Source organism: Lynx rufus, unplaced genomic scaffold (assembly GCF_022079265.1).
Source record: "Lynx rufus isolate CCGP_SWC_20201006 ecotype Redwood Valley unplaced genomic scaffold, mLynRuf1.p SCAF_10, whole genome shotgun sequence".
NCBI classification, from domain to species: domain Eukaryota; kingdom Metazoa; phylum Chordata; class Mammalia; order Carnivora; family Felidae; genus Lynx; species Lynx rufus.
This window is the reverse complement of record NW_025814824.1, coordinates 42,373,841-42,400,722: the sequence shown is the minus strand read 5'-3', so window position 1 is coordinate 42,400,722 and position 26,882 is coordinate 42,373,841. Positions and strand designations below refer to the sequence as shown.

At 34.8% G+C, this 26,882-nt stretch overlaps 1 protein-coding gene across 1 annotated transcript in view; it reads right to left on the bottom strand.

Moving 5' to 3' along the window:
• Positions 1 to 26,882, bottom strand: part of CNTLN (centlein) — a 317,305-nt gene that overhangs the window by 28,513 nt on the left and 261,910 nt on the right. Inside the window, exons 19-23 of the mRNA XM_047064802.1 lie at positions 25,585 to 25,776; positions 19,676 to 19,773; positions 17,876 to 18,002; positions 16,339 to 16,476; positions 15,375 to 15,560 (exon numbers count right to left, since the gene is read on the bottom strand). Coding sequence (XP_046920758.1) covers positions 15,375 to 15,560; positions 16,339 to 16,476; positions 17,876 to 18,002; positions 19,676 to 19,773; positions 25,585 to 25,776 — 741 coding nt within the window. The remainder of the gene's footprint in view (positions 1 to 15,374; positions 15,561 to 16,338; positions 16,477 to 17,875; positions 18,003 to 19,675; positions 19,774 to 25,584; positions 25,777 to 26,882) is intronic.

Below are 26,882 nucleotides of genomic sequence, written 5' to 3'. Positions count from 1 at the left end.
TCTTCCATTTCTTAAAACATTTATTCCTGGGTATTTAATAGTTATTTTTATTATTGTAAATAAAAATTTTAAAATAGCATTTTAAAATATATTATTACTTGTAAAGGCTACTTTATTTTGTTGGTTGACCTTTGTTTAGAACTTATTGCTGAATTATCTAGTTAGTTCTAATGGCTCATGAGTTGATTCTCTTGGATTTTCTATGTCCAAAAACATGTCACTGACAATCACATTTTGGCTGTATACATCCCGTAATTATATATTTTTCTTGTGTATTTTCATTTACAAGAATCTATAGAACCAGTGTTAATAGTAGCAATGAAAGAGACATCTGTGCCTCATTCCTAAGTGGATACTGCTTTTGGTCTCTATATTCTAAGATGGCTCATCACCATATCTAAATTCTTGCAAGTAATAACAAGGAAAAAAGGAGAAGGTATACACCTTCCTTTTAAAGCCCCAAAACACAGTGGGACAAAAAAACCTGAGACTAACCAAATGTAGAAGAAAAGAAGGACAGCTTCATTTTGCTTGTGTCAGCCTATCACCCAGGCCGGTGCTGCTCAGCATAGACAGGGAACTACCAATATGAAAAGAGTTCCCTCCCCTTCCTGGGAAAGGGAGAGTGGGGTGAGCAATCAGCTTCCCCAGCCTTTTGATGCACTGCAAGAAGGAGCCACTTCAGTTTCACCTGACCCAGAGACTGGCACAAGTGAGGTGTACAGAAATGGCCTGGAACAAGGAAAAAGGGCTTGGGCTACCAGTATCAGACACATGGCAGGCACAACCTCGTTTCACAGTGGCCTGTTCTGCAGAGAACCCCAACAGCTTTTGCTGCTGAAAAAAACCAACGACCAGGATAGCCCTCATGCACTCCCTGAAGATTTCACCATAGCATTTCCTCCACACAGGTTTTCACAGCACATTAAAGGATCATACACCATGGGGCCAACATTTGCAAACCAATAAATGTGACATACTACAATGAGTGAAGGATAAAAATCACATGATCATCTCAATAGAGGCAGAAAAAGCATTTGACAAAATTCAACAGTCCTCTCATGATAATAACTCTCAACAAAGTGGTTATAGAAGGGACATTCCTCAACATAATAAAGGCTATATATGACAAGACCACAGCTTACATCATCCCTGACAATGAAAAGTTGAAAGCTTTCCCTCTAAGATTAGGAACAAGACAAGGGTGCCACTGTCACCACTCTTATTCAACATAGTACTGGAAGTCTTAGCTAGAGCAATTAAGCAGCAAAAAGAAATCAAAGGCATCCAAATCAGAAAGGAAGAAGTAAAATTATCTCAGTTTTTCCATGACATGATATTATATAGAGAAAATCCTAGAGACTCCACTAAAAACTCATTAAAAAGAATCAAGTTCAGTAAGTTGCATGATGCAAAATCAACATACAAAAATTAATTGTGTGTTTATATACTAACAACAAAACACTGGAAAAAATAAAGGAAACAATCCCATTTCCAATAGCACTCAAAACAATAGGAAGTGAAAAATCTATATACACAGAAAACTGTAAGACACTGATGAAAGAAACTGAAGAAAATGCCAGTAAATGGAAAGATATCCCATGTTCATGGATGGGAAGAATTAATATTGTTAAAATGTCCATACTATCCAAAGCCACCTATAGATTCAATGCAATCCCTATCAAAATTCCAACATCATTTTTCACAAAAATAGAAAAACTATCCTAAAATTTATATGGAAACACAAAAGACCTGAATAGTCAAAGCAAGCTTGAGAAAGAACAAAGCTGGAGGCATCATACTTCCCAATTGGAAACTTTATACAACTCATTCAACTCAATAGCAAAAATCCAAATAATCCAATTTAAAATGGACAAAGGACCAGAATAAACATTTTGACAAAGAACACATACAAATAGCCAACAAATACATTAAAAGGTACTCAATCTCAGTAACCATTGGGAAAATGCAAGTCAATACCACAATGAAATATCACTTCACACCTGTTAGAATGGCTATTACCAAACAGGTAAGAGATAACAAATGTTGGCAAGGATGTGTCGAAAATGGAACCCTGTGCAGTATTGGTGGGAATGTGAATTGATACAGCCATTATGGAGAACAGTATAGAAGTTCCTCAAAAATTAGAAGTAGAATTACCATAAGACCCAGCAATCCCACTTCTGGGAATATATCCGAAGAAAATGAATACAGGATCTGAAAGAAATATCTGTACCCTCATTTTCATTGCAACATTATTCACAATAGCCAAGACATAAAAACAATCTCAGTGTCCATCTATGGATGGATGAATGGATGAAAGAAAATGCAGTGTATATACATGCAATGGAATATTATTGAGCCATAAAAAAGGAGGAAATTCTGCTATTTGTGGCAACATGGATGGACCTTGAGAGCATTATACTAAGGGAAATAAGTCAGACAGAGAAATACAAACACCATATTATTTCTCTTACATGTAGAATCTAAAGCTGAATTCATAGAAGCACAGAGTAGAACAGTGGTTGCCAGGGACTGAGGGGTGGGGGAAATGAGACATTGATCAAAGGGTACAAACCTCCAGTGATAAGAAAAATAAGTTCCAGGGTGTAATATACAGCATGGTGACCACAGTTAACAAAAGTGTATCGTATACTTGCAAGTTGCCTGGAGAATACACTTTAAATGTCTTTACCATAACAAGAACAACAACAATAAAATGGTAATTATGTGAGGTGTGAAGGATGTGTTAACCTTACTGTGGTAAACATTTCATGATATGTACATATACCACATCATTACACTGTACACCTTAAATTATACAATGTTATATGTCTAGTAAATATCAATAAATCTCAGAAAAAATAGAAAAAAATCATAATTAAGAGACTAGACCGTGCCAAAGTATTAACAATTGTACACATAAAAATAAAATTATAGTCCTCCACAAATGTTCTCATTAAAGAAGCAAGAAATTTATATGCCCAAAACATCTTACTAAATCTTTTCAAAGCAAGCACATATTGGTAATTAAATGATTTAAGCCTCCAGCTAAATGTTGTTCTTTGGCTGATATTTATTTCAGAGCTAACAAAAACCATTGAGAAGATGGAATTTGGCATATGACTCTCACATATAAGGACATTAACAAACTTATATCAGGGCTCAATCAAATTGAGCAAATACTTCTAGGAATTTCCCTTATGGGTTTTATTCAGTTACTAGGAGGATTTAAAGCCTCAGTTATGCCACATATATCCAGGCCACACGCTCAGAGCACTTGATTTTACCCCAGGGCAAAATTCCGTATTCAAGACTAGATCTAGAACAGATGGCCACTCCACCTCTTCTATAATCTGGTGTACCCCATGAAAAATGAAAAGACTAAAGGGAACATAGATTCCACAACAGGGCCAGAACAAACATTGTTGTTATTAATACTACTAATAATATTCATTAGGTACTTTGGTGTACATGATACACCCGGATAAGCTCTGTACAGAATGAGTCCTAGTCATTACAATGTTCCATGTAGGAACCATGTACATTCTTTATGCTCTTTAAGGAATGTGCTTCTTGCCTTCACAGAGTTTTCAATCTAAGCAGTGATTATGTGTCTAATACCTTTCTTGAGCCAGATATAAAATCAATTCCTCAGAATTTAATGAACCCTATTGCATGCCAGTACTTTGGGGATAATGAATGACAATATGTTCAGTGGGAAGGAGAACCATGCAAAGGCAGGAATGAACACACTACGGGGAAAGCTGGAAAGAAGAGGAGAAGGAGATGAGATTCAGAGCAAGAGAGGGTCAAATTACAGAAGGTTTTAAATTCTTAGAAAGCTTAGATCTAATACAGTCAGTAAAGATTTAGGAAGTCATTGATGGTATGTAGCCTCAGATAGTGGCTCCTGAGTATTTCCAGCTGGTCCTAGGGCCATATGCACAAGGAAGTGAAGGATGATAGTCATCTCATTTCTCAGAGCCAAATGTCCAGTCTTTTCCAATGTTTCTGGTTTGGCATTAGTTTGCTGGTTACCTTTTATTAGAAAAGTGGATTAAACAGCGTAAGTAGTGCCAGTATTAACTACATATTGGCCCTAAAACACAGTTAAGAAAAACAAATTTCAAATTACCATTAGGGTTCTATGAAACACCAAACTATATGTACTGTTATATAGATTCAATTGATAAAAACAATTTAAGGCAGCGTTTTAAAAACTGTATTATGCATAATAATCACCTAACAGTAAATTCAGGTTATTGGCCCCACTCCCACCAAGATTTTGATTTGATAAATTTGGAGTCCCAAATTATGCATTTTATTGAAAAGGAATAGAATCACCTGATTCCAATGCAGCTAATCTAATACCAAACTGAAATAAAGTGGAAAACTTCTGAAAGAGTACTAAAAATGGCTTATCAATACCTTTTATATTTTCCTACTATGTAATGTTACTCAAATTACAAAGACATGAAACCATAGAAATCCTGAATTTATCTATTAAGACATTTATACTTTACATAATTGGTGAAAAATATGAAGGATTAATAGGTCACTCTTCAACAGTTAAAATTTAGATACTTTATCATTAAATATCATTCAAATCATTAGACAAAAATAAAAACTTTGTTTTTTAAAAGACAACTTTTGCTAAGTTACTTTCTGTGAAGAAGTATACCTATTACAATATCACAAAGGTTATTATAGACTTCAGTGTGTAATAGCCATATATGTAGTCATAACATTCATTTTTCTATTTTTAAAACTTCTGGTTATCAACTCTTTTTAAAAAGGACACATTCAAAGAATATTTCAGGAAAAATAATAATTCGTATTCATATAAGTCTTACTATTACATATTTCATATTTTACATCTTGGCTACAAATGCAACAAACAAAACCCTAATGTGAATATAAAACAAGAAAACAAAGGCTTATGAAACTAAAAGTCGTAATAAAAATGGTTTTACATCATGAGTAATGACAATATTCAATGAGAGTGCTATTCATAAGTTAAACAGTGAGACTACTCAACAAGTATTTGGAAGAAATGACACTTTAAATCTGGAAAAGGTAAATTATGTTTATTAAAATTAATACTCTGCAATCATTTGGGGTCCTCTGAGGCAAGGCTTATTGTTTGACTTTGTATCAGTTGAAACCTTTGTTAAAAGAGATAAAACACATAAAGTGTTTTATTCCATTCATTTTGTAGATATTTTTAAAATGAGAAAACTCCCAAGGTATCTATGATTTCCAAAGAAACAAAGTAAGGGATTTGTTCTAAATGGGGTACTAACAGTGGTATAAAATTTTGTAAGCAGGAGGGGCCAAGTTGGTGGAGCAGCCTGAAAGTTCTCAGCTTCTCTCATCCCTGAAATGCAGCTAGATCAGCACCAAACCATTTTGCACACCTACAAAATTGACCTGAGGATTAGCACAACAATCTGCATAACTTGAACCACAGAACTGGCAGGTATGCAGTGTGGAGAGGTGAACTGGGGGAGACAGAAGCTGCAGAGGGCAGGGAGCTGTTTTTGTGGAGAGAGGACACAGAAAGAAGGGAGAGTCCAGGAAAAGCACTCCCCCTGAAAGAAGCTGAGAGAAAGAGAAAGAGTGACTGAACAAGAAAGGGAGAGAGGAGAAAGCAGAGGGTTTCAGTACCACTAGGACTCTATCAACAGGGGGAAGCAGTGTTGAAAATTCCACAGGTCAATATCTGGCCATGCTCTGGTGGGAAGGGTGAATCTCCAGGAGCAGGAAGTGAGGTCTGAGGGGTCCGTGGGCCACATGGGGAGAGGTGGTTCCCTTGCCAGGAGCACATTTGGTAGAGGCTGCGGGGCCTCCCCACAGGCAAAGGTCCCAGTGATCCGTGAGAACAGCCACATTTGCTGGGATTGGAAAAAAGACGCCAGGGGGCAGTGAAATCTGGTGCCAGCTGAGTGTTGTGTTTTGCCATAATTTCTAAACCTCTGCTACCTTGCAATCCCACAAACTTTTCCTGGGACAAGCAGGCACCCAGCCACAACCACTGAGCCTCTGCAGCAGCATGACCCTATGATGTTCCCAGGGGGAAGCTGGCACCTGGCCATTGCTCCACAAGACCCTCCCCCAGAGGGGCGTAGTGGGTCCATGAGGCTGGGCTCTCAGAGGTGAGGGGTTTGGAAACACAGCCCCATATGAAATATAATTCAGGAAGGAGGTGCTGCCTAGTGGGCCGATGCTTGGACACAGTCAGTGTAGAAGCAGAGAGTGGATGGGAGCCGGAGACAAAGTTAGGGGTTCTTGATTGCTGGTTAGTGAGAGTGCAGAGTTCTGATACCAGACACTGGAAAGCTGGGTGACTCCATTTTTACCACTTGTGCACATGTGCATACCCCTGCACTCATGCCACAATGATCCACCCCAGTAAGCTACACAGTGCCACCTACTGGAGAACAGACCTGTAACACCAAGCCCTCCCCAACTGCGCCAACCAAGCTCAGCCCTTAGAGGACCACCATAAGTCTCCCCTCCTGCTTAGTGTATGGACTATAAAGTGCTGTATACTTATACTTCTAGGGGAAATTGGATGTAATTTCATTCGGATTTCATTCTGCTCACTGGTCCTATTTGGGTTTTTTTGGTTTTGGTTTTTGTCTTTTCTTTCCTTTTTCTTTTCTTATTTTTGGATACAGAAAAAGAAAAAAATTTTATTTTGTTTTTTTAAATTAAAACATTTTTTACAGTTTTTTAATACTTTTCTTAATTCTGTTACTTTCTTCATTTCATTTTATTCTATTCTATTGTATACATCTTTAAAAAAATTTTTTTACGTTTATTGTTTTTTGATAGACCAAGAAAGACAGAGCACAAGTGGGGGAGGGGTAGAGAGAGAGGATGACACAGAATCCAAAGCAGGCTCCAGGCTCTGAGCTGTCAGCACAGAGCCTGACACGCACAGAGCCTGACGCGGGGCTCAAACTCACAAACTGCGAGATCATGACCTGAGCCAAAGTCAGACGCTTAACCAACTGAGCCACCCAGGCACCCCTGTATACATCTTTTTAAAAGTTTAAACATTTTCTTACTTTTGTTTCCCTTTGCCTTTCCTTCCCTTTTTTCTCTATTCTATCAAGCTTTTTCCAACAACCAAACCAAAACACACCTAGAACTAGCTTCCTTTATAAGAATTTTTCTGTTGTTTTTAATTCTTTAGTTTTAATTTTCTATTTTATTAATTCTTTTCCTTCCTCCAAAGTGACAAAACAAAGAAATTTACCCCAAAAGAAAGGGCAGGAAGAAATGACAGCCAGGGACTTAATCAACACAGATATAAGCAAGGTATCTGAAGTACAATTTAGAATCACGATAATAAGAATACTAGCTGGGGTTGAAAAAAAGCATAGAATCCCTTTCTGCAGAGATAAAAGAAGTAAATCTAGTCAGATGAAATTAAAAATGCTATAACTGAGATGGAATCTCAAATGGATTGACGGTGGCAAGGATGGATGAAGCAGAACAGTGAATCAGCGATATAGAAGACAAAATTATGGAGAATAGTGAAGCAAAAAAAAAGAGGGAAAGTAAGGCAAAAGAGCACAATATAAGAATTAGAGAACTCAGTGACTCATTAGAGAGGAATAACATCCAAATCATAGGAGTCCTAGAAAATGAAGAGAGAGAAAGAGGGATAGAAGTTTTATGTTAGCAAGTCATAGTGGAAAACTTTCCTAACCTGGGGAAAGACACAGACATCAAAATCCAAGAAGCAGAGAACTCCCATTAGATTAAAAAAAACCCAACCAGTAACAAGGCATATCATAGTCAAATTCACAAATACACAGACAAGGAAAGAATTATGAAAACAGCAAGGGAAAAAAGTCCTTAATCTATAAGGGAAGACAGATCAGGTTCATAGCAAACCAATCCACAGAAACTTGGCAAGCCAGAAAGGAGTGGTAGGATATTTTCAACATGCTGAATTGGAAAAATATGCAGCCAAGAATTCTTTACCCAGCAAGGCTGTCACTGAAAGTAGAAGGAGAGATTAAAAGTTTCCTAGATAAACAAAAACTAAAGGAGTTGGTAACCATTAAACCAGCCCTACAAGAAATTTTAAGGGGAACTCTCTGAGGGGAGAAAAGAGGAAACAAAACAAAACAAGACCAAAAGCAACAAAGACTAGAAAGGACCAGAGAACATCACCAGAAACTCCAACTCTACAGGCAACACAATGGCAATAAATTCATATCTTTCAGTACTCACTGTAAATGTCAATGGACTAAACGCTCCAATGAAAAGACATAGAATAATAGAATGGATAAGAAAACAAGATCTATCTATATGCTGTTTACAAGAGACCCATTTTAGACCTAAAGACACCTTCAGATTGAAAGTAAGGGGGTGGAGAACCATCTATCATACTAATAGTCACCAAAAGAAAGCCAGAGTACCCATACTTCAATCAGACAATCTAGATTTTAAATTAAAGACTGTAACAAGAGATGAAGAATGGCATTATATCACAATTAAGGGGTCTATCCACCAAGAGGATCTAACAATTGTAAACATTTATGCCCCCAATGTGAAACACCCAAATATATAAATCAATTAATCACAAACATAAAGAAACTCATTGATAATCATACCATAAGAGTAGGGGACTTCAACACCCCACTTACAGTAATGGACAGATCATCTAAGCAGAAAAGTCAACAAGGACAATGGCTTTGAATGACACACTGGACCAGATGGACTTAACAGATATATTCAGAACATTTCATCCTAAAGCAGCAAAATACACATTCTTCTCCAGTGCACATGTAACATTCTCCAGAATAGATCACATAATGGGACACAAATCAGCCCTTGACAAGTACAAAAAGATCAAGATCATACCGCGCATATTTTCAGACCATAACGCTATGACACTTGAAATCAACCACAAGAAAAAAGGTGGAAAGATAAATACTTGGAGACTAAAGTATATTCCACTAAAGAATGAATGGGATAACCAATAAATTAAAGAGGAAATTAAAAAGTACATGGAAGTCAATGAAAATGATAACATGATAGCCCAAAACTTCTGAGATGCAGCAAAGGCAGTCATAAGAGGGAAGTAAATAGCAACCCAGGCCTTCCTAAAGAAGGAAGAAAGGTCTCAGATACACAACCTAACCGTACACCTTAAAGAGCTGGAAACAGAACAGCAAATAAAACCCCAAACCAGCAGAAGACAGGAAATAATAAGATTAGAGCAGAAATCAATGCTATTGAAATAAAAAAACAAAACAGTAGAACGGATCAATGACACCAGGAGCTAGTTCTTTGAAAGATTAACAAAACTGATAAACCCCTAGCATGTGTGACCAAAAAGAAAAAAGAAAGGACCTATATAAATAAAATCAAGAATGAAAGAGGAAAGATCACAACCAACACTGCAGAAATAAAAACAATAATAAGAAAATATTATGAGCAGTTATATGTCATAAATTGGGCAATCTGGAAGAAATGGACAAATTATTAGAAACATATAAACTACATAAACTGAAACAGGAGGGTATAGAAAATTTGAACAGACCCATAACCAGTAAAGAATTTGAATTAGTAATCAAAATCTCTCAAAAAATAAGAGTCCAGGGCCGACGGCTTTCCAGGGGAATTCTACCAAACATTTAAAGAAGAGTTAGCACCTATTCTTTTGAAGCTGTTCCAAAAATAGAAATGGAAGGAAAACTTCCAAACTCATTCTATGCGGCCAGAACTACCTTGATTCCAAAAGCAGACAAAGACCCCGCTAAAAAAAGGAGAACTACAGACCAATTTCCCTGATGAACATGGATGCAAAAATTCTCAGCAAGACACTAGCCAATCAAATCCAACATAACATTAAAAGAATTATTCACCATGATCAAGTGGGATTTATACCTGGGATGCAGGGCTACTTCAATATCCATAAATCAATCAATGTGATAAATCACATTAAGAAAGAATATGAACCACATAATCCTCTCAATAGACACAGATAAAGTATTTGACAAAATACAGCATCCTTTCTTGATAAAAGTCCTCAAGAATCTAGGGATAAAGGATCATACCTCAAGATCATAAAAGCCATAAACAAAAGACCCACCGCTAATATCATTCTCAATGGGAAAAAATTGAGAGCTTTCCCCCTAAGGTCAGGAAAACGGCAGGGATGTCCATTCTCACCACTGTTATTCAACCTAGTATTGGAAGTCCTAGCCTCAACAATCAGACAACACAAAGAAGTAAAAGGCATCCAAACTGGCAAGGAGGAAGTCAAACTTTCACTGTTTGCAGATGACATGATACTCCACATGGAAAAGCCAAAAGATTCCACCAAAAAACTGCTAGAACTGATTCATGAATTTAGCAATGGCACAGGATATAAAATCAATGCACAGAAATTGGTCACATTCCTATACACCAATAATGAAGCAGCAGAAAGAAATCAAGGACTTGATCCCATCAGAACTGGACTAAAAACCATAAAACACCTAGGAATAAACCTAACCAAAAAGGTGAAAAATCTATACACTGAAAACTATAGAAATGTCATAAAAGAAACTGTAGAAGACACACACAAAAAAGGGAAAAATGTTCCAAGCTCATGGATTGGAAAAACAAATTGTTACAAAGTCGATACTATCCAAAGCAATCTATATAGTCAAAGAAATTCCTATCAAAATAACACCAGCATTCTTCACAGAGCTAGAACAAATAAACCTAAAATCTGTATGGAACCAGAAAAAATCCCGAAGAGCCAAAGCAATCCTGAAAAAGAAAACCAAAGCTGGAGGCATCACAATTCCAGACTTTAAGCTGTATTACAAAGCTGTAATTATCAAGACACTATGGTACTGGTACAAAAACAGATGCACAAATCAATGGAACAGAATAGAGAATGCTGAAATGGACCCACAGACATATGGCCAATTAATCTTTGACAAAGCAGGAAAGAATATTCAATGGAATAAAGACAGTCTCTTCAGCAAATGGTGTTGGGAAAACTGGACAGCAACATGTGGAAGAATGAAGCTGGACCACTTTCTTACACCATACACAAAAATAAACTCAAAATGGATGAAAGGCCTAAATGTAAGACAGGAAGATATCAAAATCCTAGAGGAGAAAGCAGGCAAAAACCTCTTTGACCTCAGACACAGTAACTTCTTACTCAACATGTCTCCAGGGGCAAGGGAAACAAAAGCAAAAATGAACTATTGGGACCCCATCAAAAAAAAAATGCTTCTGTACAGCGAAGAAAACAATCAGTAAAACTAAAAGGTAACCGATGGATTGGGAGAAGATATTTGCAAATGACATATCAGATAAAGGGTTAGTATACAAAACCTATAAAGAACTTATCAAACTCAACACCCAAAAACAAATAATCCAGTGAGGAAATGGACAAAAGACATGAATAGACACTTTTCCAAAGAAGACATCCATCCAGATCACTAACAGACACAATGAAAAAATGCTCAACATCACTCATCATCAGGGAAATACAAATCAAAACCACAATGAGAAACCTGTCAAATTGGCTAAAATTAACAACTCAGACAATGACAGAAATAAGAGGAACACTTTTGCACTGCTGGTAGGGATGCAAACTGTGCAGCCACTCTGGAAAACAGTATGGAAGTTCCTCAAAAATTAAAAATAGAACTACCTTATGACACAGCAACTGCACTACTAGGTATTTATCCAAAGGATACAGGTGTGTTGTTTCGAAGGGGCACATGCACCCCAATGTTTATAGGAGTACTATCGACAATAGCCAAAGTATGGAAAGAGCCCAAATGTCCATCAACGATTGAATGGGTAAAGAAGATGTGGTATACTATACAATGGAGTATTACTTGGCAATCAAAAAGAACAAAATCTTGACATTTGCACCAACATGGATGGAAGTGGAGTGTATTATGCTAAGTGAAATTCATCAGAGAAAGACAAGTATCATAAGACTTCACTCATATGTGGAATTTAAGATACAAAACAGATGAACATAATGGAAGGGAAGCAAAAACTATAAAAATATGGAGGGGGACAAAACACAAGAGACTCTTAAATATAGAGAAAAAACTGAGGGTTGCTGGAAGGGTTGTGGGTAGAGGGATAGGCTAAATGGGCAAGGAGTATTAAGGAGGACACTTGTTGGATGAGCACTGGGTGTTATATGTAGGGGATGAATCACTGAATTCTACTCCTGAAATCATTATTGCACTATATGCTAATGAACTTGGATGTAAATTATAAAGTAAATAAAAAAATAAAAAATAAATTAAAAAAAATTTTAAGAGCCAATTTTTAGAGGAATAAAGAATACAAATAATAGTGGGGTTATTAGGGGAAGGAGACAGGAAGTAGCATTGTTATTTTATTGTATAGTTTAAATTTTCCTTTTATAAAGATTCCATAAATTGAAAATATATCATATATTTAAGTAAATTTCTAGGGCTATGCTATGTCAGTTCTTTTACATTTTTTAAAAACATTTTTATGTTTATTTATTTTCGAGAGAAAGAGAGAGGAGAGCCACAGCACAAGCAGGGGACAGGCAGAGACTGAGACACACAAAATCTGAAGCAGGCTCTAGGCTCTAAGCTCTCAGCACAAAGCCTGATGCGGAGCTCAAACACATAAACTGTGCCTGAGCTGAAGTCAGACGCTTATCCCTTTACTTATTTCATCCATCCCCTCACCCACCTCTCGCCTAGTAATCAGCAGTTTGTTCTCCAAGTTAGGAATCTTGTTATTTTGTCTCTTTCTTCTTGGTTCATTTGTTTTGTTTTTCAAATTACACATGAGTGAAATAATATGGTATTTATCTTTCTCTGACTTTGCTCACCTAGCAATATACTCTCTAGGTCCATCCATGTTGTTGCAAATGCAAGATCTTATTCTTTTATATGGCTGAGTAATACTTCATTGTATATCTATATACCACATTTTCTTTATCCATTCATCCATTGATGGGACACTTGGGTTGCTTCTATAATTTGATTATTATAAATAATGCTGCAATAAGCATAGGGGTCCATATATCTTTTCAAACTAGTTTTTCATATTCTTTGAGTGAATACCCGGTAGTGGAATTCCTGGGTTATATGATAATTCTATTTTTAATTTTTTGAGGAACCTCCATACTGCCTTCCACAGTGGCTGCACCAGTTTGCATTCCCACTAATGGTGCGTGAGGGTTCCTTTTGTCCACACCCTCACCAAAACTTGTTGTTTCTTATTATTGATTTTAGCCATTCTGACAGGTGAGAGGTGATATCACACTGTGGTTTTGATTTGCATTTCCCTGATGATGAGTGATATTGAGCATGTTTTAATGTGGTGGCCATCTGGATATCTTCTTTGGAGAAATGTCTGTTCATGTCTTCTGCCCATTTTTTAATTGGGTTACTTGTTTTCTTGTGTGTTGAGTTGTATAAGTTCCTTATATATTTTGGATACTAACTCTTTATCAGATATGTCATTTGCAAGTATCTTCTCCCATTCAGTAGGTTATCTTTTAGTTTTGTTGATGGTTTCCTTCACTGTGCAAAAGCTTTTTATTTTGATGTAGTTTCGACAGTTTATTTTTACTTTTATTTCCCTTGCGTCATGAGACATACCTAGAAAAATGTTTCTATGGCCAATGTCAGAGAAATTATTGCCTGTGCTCTCTTCTAGGATTTTTATGGTTTCACATCTTACATTTAGCTCTTCAATCCATTTTGAATTTATTTTTGTGTATGATGTAGAAAAGTGGACCAGTTTTATTCCTTTGCATGTAGCTATCCTGTTGTCCCAGCACCATTTATTGAAGAGACTGTCTTTCCCACTGCCTAGTCTTGCCTCCTTTGTTGAAGATTAATTGGCCATATGATCATGGGTTTATTTCTGGGCTCTCTATTCTATTGATATATGTCTCTATTTATGTGCCAGTACCATACTGATTACTATAGCTTTGTAGTATATGACATGCCAGTTTTTAATCATGCATGCCTTCTGAAGGACACAATGGCATGAGAACTTAATCTCATCAAAAATTGTTAAAAAAAAAAGAAAAAAGAACAGCGTGGTTACAGGAGAAAAGAGAGAAAGAGTTGCTTTCCCACTGTAATCAAACTATTTTGGTGATTATTTTTAAAGGCCAAAGAAGTATCATTAAAATCTCACATTTCTGGGGCACCTGGGTAGCTCGATCAGTTGGGTGCCCAACTCTTGATTTCAACTCAGGCCATGATCTCATGGTTTGTCAGTTCGAGCTCCGCACTGGGCTCTATGCTGACAGTGCAGAACTTGCTTGGGATTCTGTCTCCCTCTCTCTCTTTCCCTCCCCTGCTTGCTTTCCTTCTCTCTCAAAATAAAGAAAGATAAACTTTAAAAGAAATCTTACATTTCTAATGGAAATTTAACTTGATTAGGTAGTGATCATTACTTATCACATGCCAACTATTTTGCAAGGCACCAAGTAGATGTTGTGAAGGTGGAAATTGATAAAACATTGTCTTTGACTTTAAAAGACTCATAATCTCTAGTGGCAATGGATTCCTTTCCTAGCTATAATACAAGGCAGAAGAAAAGGCACCACATAGAGGTGTAAATGACTTACAGTGGGACTGAAGCAGCAATCACCAGATTCCTGGTCTTCAGTGCCTGGTGTCTCTGAAACCAAAGCTGCTCTTCCTCAGCTCTCACAGAAGAGTTAAGGGAAGAGCTCTGTCCAAACGTATGGGGCAAAACTACAGACCACAGGCCTAAAAGCTTCTTATAAAAACTTTCAAAGAAACCACCTGTATCCTTCCCTTCTCCATCACCCTCAGTGGTTCCTTATAGCCAATTACTGAGCCTTTCTGGGGATTCTTCAGCTGTCAGATAATTTCTAGAGAGTACAGCCTTTGAGGGCACTTAGGTTTGTCTTCCTTTTTTTCTGCTAAGTCATTTACCATTCCTTTACCCATTCCATGTCTGACAGACTATGGACTGGGGTTGAGGTGTCTCTGAGCTTCAATAAACCTGGGACAAGTTTCTGATTGTTCCTGCTGGATTTTCAAAAGGAGAGTAAAATGGAAATGACTTAATTATTTCATCTTAGAATCTGTCTTATGTGATTACTGCAATTTCATAACTGAACTAACATTAAGAAAAGAATATTAAAAACAGGGTAGAAAATTTTAAGCTCAAGCTATAAAACCAGATCTGTTATAGACAAAAATTGAACAATGTGGAGAGTAAGGTAGAAGAAGATGTTTTATGGTTTTCAGAAAGCAGAAAGAAATCACAAAGTATCCCAAATCATCTCAAGTAGGCCACCACTCTGCCTGAACTAAAGCACGAGTTAGTAAACTGCAAATAATTCAAACCTTCACAAAGATGGTGAACTCCTCCACTTTCTCATTGGCTAAGAGCAACTTCTTTTGTGCACCTTCTAGGGCCTGCTCACTTTTCAGTGCTAATCCTTGAAGATGCTTGGATGCTGCTGTTTCAATTTCTGCCATTGCAGATTCGGTCTCACTTATTTTTGATACTAGGAGACCAAGCTTGACATCCTGCAAAAGACCGGTAATCACAGAATAAAAAATAATTCATAAACATATTTAGAAGATTTAGTTATTCATGTTAGATAAAGAAATGACTTCATGATTCTTTTTATGTATGTGTTTGTTTTTATTTGGGTTAAATTGATGGTTTTTTTATTTTCAATAAAATATGGTGAGCACATATTCTCATATATTTATCATCAAAATTAGTTTATTTTTAAAAAATTATAAATCATTAAAGACATGGAAGCTATTTTAGACCAAAAGATCTCATATGTCAATGGAAATATTTAATTAGTTTATAAGTTTAGGCGGATCTAAAAAATTTATATCCACTTTTGCCAGTCTTAATAGTAGTATTCATTTAAAAGACATTATCAAGGAGCACCTGGGTAACTCAGTCAGTTAAGCGTGCAACTTTGGCTCAGGTCATGATCTCATGGTTTGTGAGGTTGAGCCCCACATCAGGCTCTCTGCTGTCAGCATGGAGCCCTCTTCAGATCCTTTCTCTCCCTCTCTCTCTGCCCCTCCCTTGCTTGTGTGTGCCTTCTCTCTCTCTCTCTCTCTCAAAAATAAACATTAAAAAAATGAAAAAAAATTATTAAGATACAAAATCTGTTTCTCTAATATAGCATTACCTTTCATGTTAAACAAATGCTTAGTGTTTCATGTAGAGGTATGAACAGTTTTGTTCATAGTAATTTTGGGCAGAAAAAAATTACAGTTTTAAAAATGAAAAAGATATGGTTATATTCCATTTCTAAGCTAACATGTCTGAAAAGCATACCTTTTTTTCTAATTCCTCTTTAGTTTTTTGATACATCTGTTCAAACTGTGACTTCTCCTTTACAGCAACACTGAGTCTCTGTTTTAGTGAATCAATTGACACCTTCCTGTTGGAACACTCTTCAGTTAGTGTCTTCACCTACATTAAAAGCATAACGATAACTATTATTGGTAAAGCCATTCTAGGAGTATACTCTATTTGTTTCAACAGAAACCAAATGATCCATGAATAAGTCTAATTTCATTTATTTTCTCATAAATGATATCACATTTAAATAATAAGAGCAAAAAAATATAAATGATATCAAATTCAAGTAAATTAGATTTGGAGAACTCACTATGAATGAGACTAAAATCCTTAAATCAATAGCAAAATGAAAAATGCACAAAAATGTATGAATACAATACTAATTTTAACTATGTTTCCTTTAATTACTAACCTTAACCTCCTTAAGCAGGGGATTGGTTGTCTTGAATTCTTAAGTCATGGATAACTTTCAGTTCTATCTCCAATATAACATGTACTTTTTAGGATAAAATTAAATAATAATGTAACATAGTTATTATACATTTGAAAGAAGAAATAGTTTTTCTTTTTTCATTTAATGCCACTAAAGATATAATTACTTATACACAGATTCTAAGACTATATCTGAAATGATTATTAAAGTTTAAAAATCAGCAAAATTTCAGTGATAACACTGAAAAAACCTATAGGAAGTAATTATAATTTATGTGGGTGTGTGGGAAAAGAAAGAGAAAGAAAATCCACATGCATTTGTCTTGCTCATGTAAAATTTTCTTTCTTAAATCCATTTGAGCTAAGAGATACTTAGATTTTTATCTCCAACAAGAAAAGTAAGGGAGATGCTCTCTCTGGAGTGGATAACATTTAGTGAATGCCAGAGCACAAGCTGCTTTAGGAGTTGTGCAAATAGCACCTTTTTTTTTTTTTTTTTTTTTTTTTTAATATCTCTTAGTCAGCAAATTGCTGATTTCTACTTTGAGGCCAGATATACAACTATGTTAAATAAAGCTCTCTTCCTAAGTATACTGAATTAAGTGTATCCAAGGAAAAAGTACACTTTTAAAAAACTGTGGTAAGTACACTTTTTAAAGATCTTCTGGTAGTTATTGGTTATTACCTTTTTCATTTAAAAATATATGCTTGATTCTATCATAAATGTTAGTAAATTAAAGCAAATAAATAATTTATAAATTGTATAAATTCAACTTTAAAATGTTAAATAAAATGTAATTATATACCCAGAAACATTGAAAGTTTTAAAAATTAAACGTGATTATCCTCTCATGTATTTACAAATACAAAGAGAACGTGTGACTATATTATGTATGACATTTTAGAGTTTTGAATTTTAAAACAAATAACGTACTTTCAGATCAAACAATGTAATTATGTAACAGCAGACATGTATTCTATGAATATTTTCTAGGAATTTATTAAGACTGAATATTCAAGTTAAGAAGGTAAGAGAAAAGTGGTATTTTCTACTGTCAGAGAACATAAAAATTGATACCTTTTTTTCAAGATTTTCTAACATTTCATTAATACTCTCATTACTTTCCAAATTTACTTTCTGTCGAAATTTCAAGTCCTCTATCAAATGTCTTTTCATGGTTATATCCCTCTCCATTCGAGATATCCTTGAAGGGGAAAAAAGAGATTTTATAAGAGAGATAGAAAATACTTAATTTTTAAATGCTAACTGATATTAATTGCAAATTAATAAGATATTTGCATGAGATGGAGTACTGATCTATTCATACTCTGTGTACTTATAAAATCTAAAATCCAGTTGTGACCGGTAATTACAGTATAATATATATGCATTAAGGCATAAAAATAGAAGAATTGAGAAAGATTGACAAAATTTATGAAAAATTAAAATTATTATATTTAGGGGTGCCTGGGTGGCTCACTTGGTTGAGCATCTGACTATTTTGGTTTGGGTTGTGATCTCATGCTTGTGACGATCAGCCCCGTGTTGGGCTCTGCACTGGGAGCCTGCCTGGGATTCTCTCTCCCCTCTCTCTCTCTGCTCCTTCCCTGCTTGCACTCTCCCTCAAAATAAAAGATAAAAAATAAAATAAAATTATATTTAAATTATATTATTGCATTGCTCAGAAAAATCAAACTGATATTCAGAGATCATTAAAAAGCATAGCACTGATAGAAAATAATTCTGTATTTTAATAAACAAACAAATGTAAAATCTTATGATACAAAAACACTAAAATTAGGCATGGTATCTTCTAATTTAATATCACGTACGATTGAACTGACATATCAGTTTAGCTTAAGTTGATGACAGATATGAAATGGTAGCTGCAGAAACAACTATTACTGTGCCTACTAAATCATAACAGGTAACATTTACTGAGTGCTCATTAGGTGCCAGTCTCTGTTACAAGCACTTTGCACGCTCTCTCTTAATCTTCACAAGAATTTTACGAGCTAATACTATTAAACTGAGATACAGAGCTGGCAGGTAGAGGAACTAGGATTCAAAGACTATTTCTCTAGGGCCCTCACTATTAGATAGTAAATAAGACTGCCTCTTATGCTAATAAATAAACTTGAAGATACTTTGTTTACAAAATTAACCAATATTTTTGTCAGTAGTTTCATCTGTTAATATCACTTCTAAGTGATCTTCACTTAAAATGTAGTATATATGTATCTGCATTATTTTGCTAATACATATGTATATATTCTCAAATTATCAGGGACAGACTGGCATTCCACCTAAACATGTTATCACCCCCTAAGCTCTCATACATCTATAAATATACAGAGAAAATCATTTTGATTCAGTGAGATAGGACATTTTAAACCCCTTTTTGTTAAAAAAAAAACAACAACACATAAAATACAAACTTTTGTAATCTTCCATTTATTTTAGAGACCAACAAAAACTTTCCTTTTCTTCCACCTTAGCTTTATAAGCTTAGGCATTAAATCCAATTTGAGATCAACCTACATATATAATTTTGGTCAAAGAATTACCACATTCAGAAGTGTTTTGTTCGTAGTCTTTAGGTCATTAATTTATATACATTCAAAATTAAATGGTTACTTCTAAGAAGGAAAATATAACTTTAAATATTCTTACTCTAATTAAAAAATATTAAATAGCTTGTCATCAACTATGCTTATAGATAATATTCCTTGAACTTTCATCTTATTGAGGCTTAAACACGAAGGAAGGAAAAGCTAATTTTTAACATGGGGTTTTGTTTCTTGCGTGCAATGTTTAATAGAGTTAACTACCACTAGGTGGCACCAAATACAATGGATAAAAATATCAAGAACATACTTTTCATGCATTTCCTTTATGTGTTCTTCTTTTGCTAGGAGTTCAAATTTCAGAGACTTCACATTTGAGGACTGTTTAGTGAGCTCATTAGTTGCATTCTAGATTAAAAACACATATAAAATCAAATAAACTTTTCAATTTTTGGTCAAATGCAGCATCAAAATAAATGCCATTCTCATGAAGAATAATAATATTGAAATAAATTGATTATAATTAAGAAGGGCATTTTAATATACTTGTATATTTTAATATTTTTAAATGGTTTATTTTATATGTTTTAACAGAAGTACTATGATATACTAAATTTTCATATAACACACCAAAACCACAAAAGAATGCCATCATATAAGAATTACAAAAAGTACACACCCAAAGTACTTTCTGAGGAATAAGGACTATCTCTGTAAAATGTAAATGTGCATGTGATTAATTTAGTATTTTGATAGGCTAACAAGATCACGTGAAATGAAAGCTTCATTTACTAAGAACCTGTTGTAACAGACTAAATGTGGTCACAAATACTTTGCTGCTCCTCCCATCAAGAGGGATCCATCTTCTAAACCTTTAAGCCTGGTCTGGTCTGGCCTGTGATTTGCTTTGACCAAGGCAAATGTGGCAGAAATGACATTATGCAAGTACCAGCTGCTGGGCCTAAACCCTTGCAGCTACACCTTTGGCTCTTGGAATGCTGCCTGGGATCACCTTGCAGGGAAGACAGACAGTAATAGATAACTGATAAGGAATCTTAGGGATACTGAATACTTCCTTACTTGAATTTATTGATCATACTATTTATTATTAAAATATTCATGCATAAACATGAGTTTTTCAAAGCAGAACAGCTTTGTGGTATTAATGCACAGCCCAAGAGCCAGAGGTACTAGTGTATCAGGAACCCTAACTTTCAATTTTGACTCAAGTGCTAAGTAGATAAGTAATCTGACACATTACCTAGTGTGTCTGATATTATAGTTTCTCCACCTACAAGACAGTAATAACATACATTAAGTTACTTGTTAAAATTTAGAAGTATTAACTTGATATAAATAAAATAAAATATGATAGCTTTAAATATATTTGGAATAGTTATTTTGCTAATCTTTCTTTGTAACTACAATCAATTGTTTCTGTTAGAGCTATTCCCAGGTTTGACTGACTTACGCTAAAAAAAATTGTAAATCTGTAAAGATGAAACAATTAATCATGAAACCATTGCTCACACCATTTAAATACAAGTCAAGGGGCGCCTGGGTGGCGCAGTCGGTTAAGCGTCCGACTTCAGCCAGGTCACGATCTCGCGGTCCGTGAGTTTGAGCCCCGCGTCAGGCTCTGGGCTGATGGCTCAGAGCCTGGAGCCTGTTTCCGATTCTGTGTCTCCCTCTCTCTCTGCCCCTCCCCCGTTCATGCTCTGTCTCTCTCTGTCCCAAAAATAAATAAACATTGAAAAAAAAAATTTTAAATACAAGTCAAATTCATTAGACAGACTTTAAATATCTTATTGGTATAGAATATGTGAATAAAATTTTTGAAATAATTTTAACTTTTACATTAAATATATAAATTTCTTAAAAATTTAGGCTTAAAAACCTTAACATGGCAAGTAGACTGAATTTTAAAAATTTTGATTAAATGTTTGTGTAATGCAATCTAAATTTCCAGCATATATGATGTGAATTGCCAGAATAAGAAATTCCACACTAGTGAATTTAGCAGATAATTGAAGCTTTTGCTTTAATTATTAATCTTAAATTCTCTCTGGAATGATTGTTCACTCACTTAGAAATATGAACATCTATAATTACATTAAGCTAATAGAGATACTTCTATATAGCTATATATTATAATCACTGTATAATTATATATATTATATTGCTGTATTATAGTATCACTATATCATTATATAGTCATGTCTTTTGGAACTATTATGATATAAATGGCAACTTACCCCTACTCTAAATGGTCCCAGAGTGCTGTTTTTCTAATTTTGTGTTTTTACCTTAACATTTTAATATTTTCTTTTTCTCTGTTGCTCTATTGGTCTGTTGGTCGACATTTCTTGCTTTTCCCATATTCCTGACTGAAAACAATCATCCTGCCCCTTAATATGCCTACTTCTCATTCGCTACTTTTGAGATATTTTCGGCTCAGAAGTTAAACAAATAGACTTATTAGAGTGGTACTTAAAATAAAACACAACGGGCAGTAAATGAAGCCTGACAATATCTTCAGTGGAATAAATTAAGTGGATTTTAAGGTAGTTGTTTTTAGACTTAAGGCTGTTATTTTAGGTGACTGAAAATGCTATAACTCTGGCTTCTGGATAGTTGAGGGATTACTGAATTACAGTAAATAAAACAACACCAGCTTGATATATACTTTTTCTAGAATCTCTAAATCTCAGAGCCACTTCATTTGATCCTTAAAAATCCTTATGGAGTGGGTAGAAAGGTATGCCTGCTTTCAACCTCTGGAGAAGTTATTTCCTCAGTAGAGTCCCATAAGAAGTTAATGCACAAAGAGTGATCAAAACCCAGGGCCTCTAGCATTTTCCATTTTTGCTATACAAAATTTATCTGCAGCATGACCTCAAATCTGGAGTAAAACATGTATGTCAAAAATGTCACAATGGTAAGAATCCATCATGGTTAGAGCTTTCCTATCTAAGTTTGTTAAACATTTTTTTTTTTTAATTGCAGAGTGTAATGAATGAAAGCATTGACTCTGAAGTCAGATGGACTGAGTTCTAATCTCAGCTCTATCACTTAGTAGCTTAGTGACCTTGGACAATTAACTTACCTATTGTGTCTCTGCTTTCTCAAAAGTAAAATAGAATAACAGACCTTATTTCACAGGGTAGAAATGAGGATTAATGAATTACTATTTGTAAAGGACTTAGAACCAGCCTGGCAACAGGTTACATATAAAGGAACAGTAGTTTAAAAACTACTATGCTTCATTACGAACTTACTGGGAAACTGGAAAAGAACACGGTATATATCAAAAGGGATGCTTTCAACAATCAAGAAGTCAAAGAATCACAAATATAAATTAGAGTACTATTCAATTCAAAGTGTGTATATAACTACATATAAACTAATACAAAATAATGGTATATATATGTACATACATGTATGTATATTGGTATATTGTATATGTATATGCATATATATAACATTCACTGGAAGGAATTTGTATGTCTCTAAATATTTGATCATCTATCTATATAAAGTTGGGTACCTTGAAGAAACATATCTAATATGGGTAAAAATGAAGATACAGAAAATAACATGAGCACTCAAATGATACTGAATGTATCACGTATATCTGAGAAGTACACCTAAGAGTTTATACAGAAAAGTCTAAAGTTACTTGGATAAAATAAAAAAGATGTATATAAGCCTTTAATATATACAAATCTAACCAGTTTTTCTAAAAATTTAGCATAAAAACATCAACTAGAAAAGAAGTCATTTCTTGGAAAATTATTGTGCTAACGATTTGATATCTGTCATGGATTGAATTGTGTCCCCTCAAAATGTATATGTTGCCGTTTTAACCCCAGAACATCAAAATGTCACTGTGTTAGGATAAGGCCTTTAAAGAGGTAAGTATAGTAAAATGAGGCCATATCGGTGGGCCTTCATCCAATATGACTGGTATCCTTCCAAGAAGAGAAGATTAAACACAGAATCACACAGACTGAGGGATTACCATGTGAAGACACAGCGAAGGTGGCCATCTACAAGGCAATAATTCTAAAGACTCAGAAGAAACCAAACCTAATCGATACCTTGATCTTGGAATTGTGGACTCCAGAACTATGAGAAAAAAATATTTTATTATTTAAGTCACCCAGTCTCTGGTATTTTGTTATGGCAGACCTAGCAAACTAATAGAATATCAAAACAGAAATCTGTAGTAGCACAGAGTATTATGTACGTTAAGGTACTGGTCTTCTAAGGTATTTCCATATTAAAACATGAAACAAGACAAAAGTAGAGATTTATCCTTTTGTCGCGGGCCAGTGTTCCAGGACTGCAGGCTACTCATGGACACTTCAAGTATACATCAAGTGTGGTCTAAATGCTCCAGGCATCCTCATAGTCCTACCTTTGTGATTCACACATTCCTCCAAAGTGAAAGAGAGATTTATATACAGGTAAAAACTGACACCATGGGAAACCATAAGGTAAATAACTTATAGATATTGATATGGGTCTATTATTTCCAAAAATTAAGTTAGGACATTAACAGTATGTAAAATCACATAAGTAAAATATAAGTCGACTTAAAGCTATTAATAACTTAAAAAAATTTAGAGGTCAGATTAGGTATTATTGGATCCAACATTCTATTTTATCTTATTGAAAACTAAACTTTTATTAGGAGCATGAAGACTTAAATGTAAGAAGAATCATAGAACCATGAATTAAAGCCTCTATGATAGTATAGTAACCTAACACTGTATAGTAACCTAACACTGAAATGTTCAATTTGTACATTTTATTCCACTTTTTCACAGACAGAAATGCATTTTAAGAAGATACATCCACATACACCAAAACTTACGCAACTATTTTTTCTCATGTTTCTATTACACAAGGTATTTTAAACTTATAAAATGTAGTGGTTGAGGCAAGTTATGCACACAAGAACTGTCTGAAGATGATGGTATTCAAGAATTGTCTAAATTAATGCCACTGTGTATATCTCATTCTTATTAACAAAGCAAAATATTTTCAAGTAATGATACAATCATTTACTTTAAGCTTTATACTATTTTATACTTAGCAATCCTTCATTTAAAGATATTATTGGAGAATGTATGTATCATCTTTTGAATTAAAAACAACTGAGTGTTTGATAATTCAATATTCTAATACTCTCTTAACAGTCATAGGTACTCTGTTCCTAATGTATTCTGTGCATGTCCAACCAGAACTTTCTTTCTAGTGACTCTCATTACAGTGATGGTCCCAAACACACTGTCTTTTTAGCTACCTGCTAGCAATCCCCACTGAACAAAATAATTAAATACGTGAGGAATAAACGAGCTTGTTTTAAACAGTATGAAAATAAACTTTGCAATCAGAAGTCACAAATCCTGTTTCTTACAAGGTAATTCTATTTAAACTAAAGTCAGCCTTATTTTTAAGTTGTTGACAGTTTCAATCGGACTTAGAATTCTTTATAAACAAAAAGAACACTGATTGTCATTCTTACTCTCAGGCGTAACTCACTGAAATCTATTATACTAACCCACCTTTGCTCAGGGATTCTCCCTCCCTCCACTTCCCTCCTCCTTCCACATTTTCAACCAACAACAACCAAATTAAAATAGCAGCAATTGTGTAGAGGGAAGCAATTAAACTTATGTAGATACAGAAAGGATTCTGTTCAGTGCAGGGAGGAATGGAGGGCAGAGGGGGAGTTCGGCAGAAGAGAAATGACAATGGCCAGTTTCTATCACCATCCTAGGATTTCATGGTGTCTTGTCATTTTTCAGAGAGTAGTGTTATGAGTTACCATATAAGAATCTACTAGGCTAAAACAGATCAAATATAGAATCAATAATTTTTGGATTATTTATGCCATAATTTACCCTTAGTAGAATTAAAAAAATTAGCATCGATATAAACATGTCTTTAAGGATTCACTAACTTAAGGGGCACGTGGGTGACTTAGTCGGTTAAGCATCTGACTCTTGATTTCGGCTCAGGTCATGATCTCACGGGTTGTGGGTTTGAGCCCTGCATCTGGCTACATGCTGACAGCGTGGAGGCTGCTTGGGATTCCCCCTCGGTTCCCCTCCCCTGCTTGTGCTCTCCCTCTCTCTCAAAGTAAATAAATAAATAAACATTTTTCAAAACCCTAATATATATTTTCATGTTTAATAAATTTATAATCACCTTTAGTTTACACTGCAATTGCTTCATCTCCAAATCCATGCTCCTTGAAGGACCAAGTGATGTAACTTGTATCCGTGGAACTATTACTCGGGAAACTTCTTCTGCCAAACTTGTGATTTCAGATGAGGACTCCAGTTTCTTCAGTAAGTCTTCTTTTTCCTTCCGAAGGTCAGCCAAATCCAAATTTAGCTTCTTTTTTAAAAAGAAAATAAATATAAATGTATTATAAAAATAATTATCTTTAACCTAACAATTATCAGCATAAAATTCTAATGCTAAAGAGTGAAATTAATTCTAAAAATAGTTATCGTTAAAACTTTACAAAGATTATAACCTCGACTAGTTTTTGCTTCTGGTCGTAGGGTCTGTAAAGGTTAAAACAAAATGGACCAGCTGTATCTAGTATCTTTTGGTTGGCTGGTCTTTACTCATGATGTGATATTTCTTTGACTTCACATAGACATGGCTGAGCCAGAGATTCACATATTTGATAACCTTGACTTCAGGGCTGATGTACTTAACTGGTAAAAGCCAAGCTGGAGCAGGACAGGATAACAGATGTTAGTTGTTTATTCCATTGGGTAGGTCTTACTATCCTATATGGCAGCCAAAACGTTTCTCATTTAGTAACATAAATGTTAAGTCCAATTAGCAGAAGAGGCTTATTAGAGATTTAGCTCAAATAGTGTGCAAATTCGCTTAGTCTTATGCATCTGACTGTTGACAAGTCCTCTTTGTAATATTAGCGTGGAATTGCACTAAACTCCTTACATTTGAATTTTTAATAACATCAACATTTTACTAAGAGACATACCGGTAATGTTTTTATGAAATAGTGTAGAAGAAATGGTCTTAATGTCAGCCCTTCTTGTTCACCAATCTGCAGTCAGCAGAATGCCACCAAGCTATAATGGCCTAACAACTCACAGCTCCTTAAGAGGTAACTGCATTACTATTTTATGATTCCAAAGAAGCTTATAATATGGTAGTTTAACATAAGGAACAATTAGATAAAATGGTACTGAAATCTCTCAGGGGGCAAAAAATCTTTCCTTCTGAAAAACTCTAATGAGAAACAGCAAAAGATGTAGCCAATGTGTACAGTAATATAAATATGGGATAAAATAAGTTATTTAAGGATTAACACTACATATAAACATAACTTTTACAAACTATATGAACAATTGCATATGTGTTTGTGTGTATATGTGTATAGTATTAAATATGAATATTTCAGATACTAGATTAAAAATTAGGGCTTGATATATTTGATATTATGTTTTGGTGAAATAAGTATG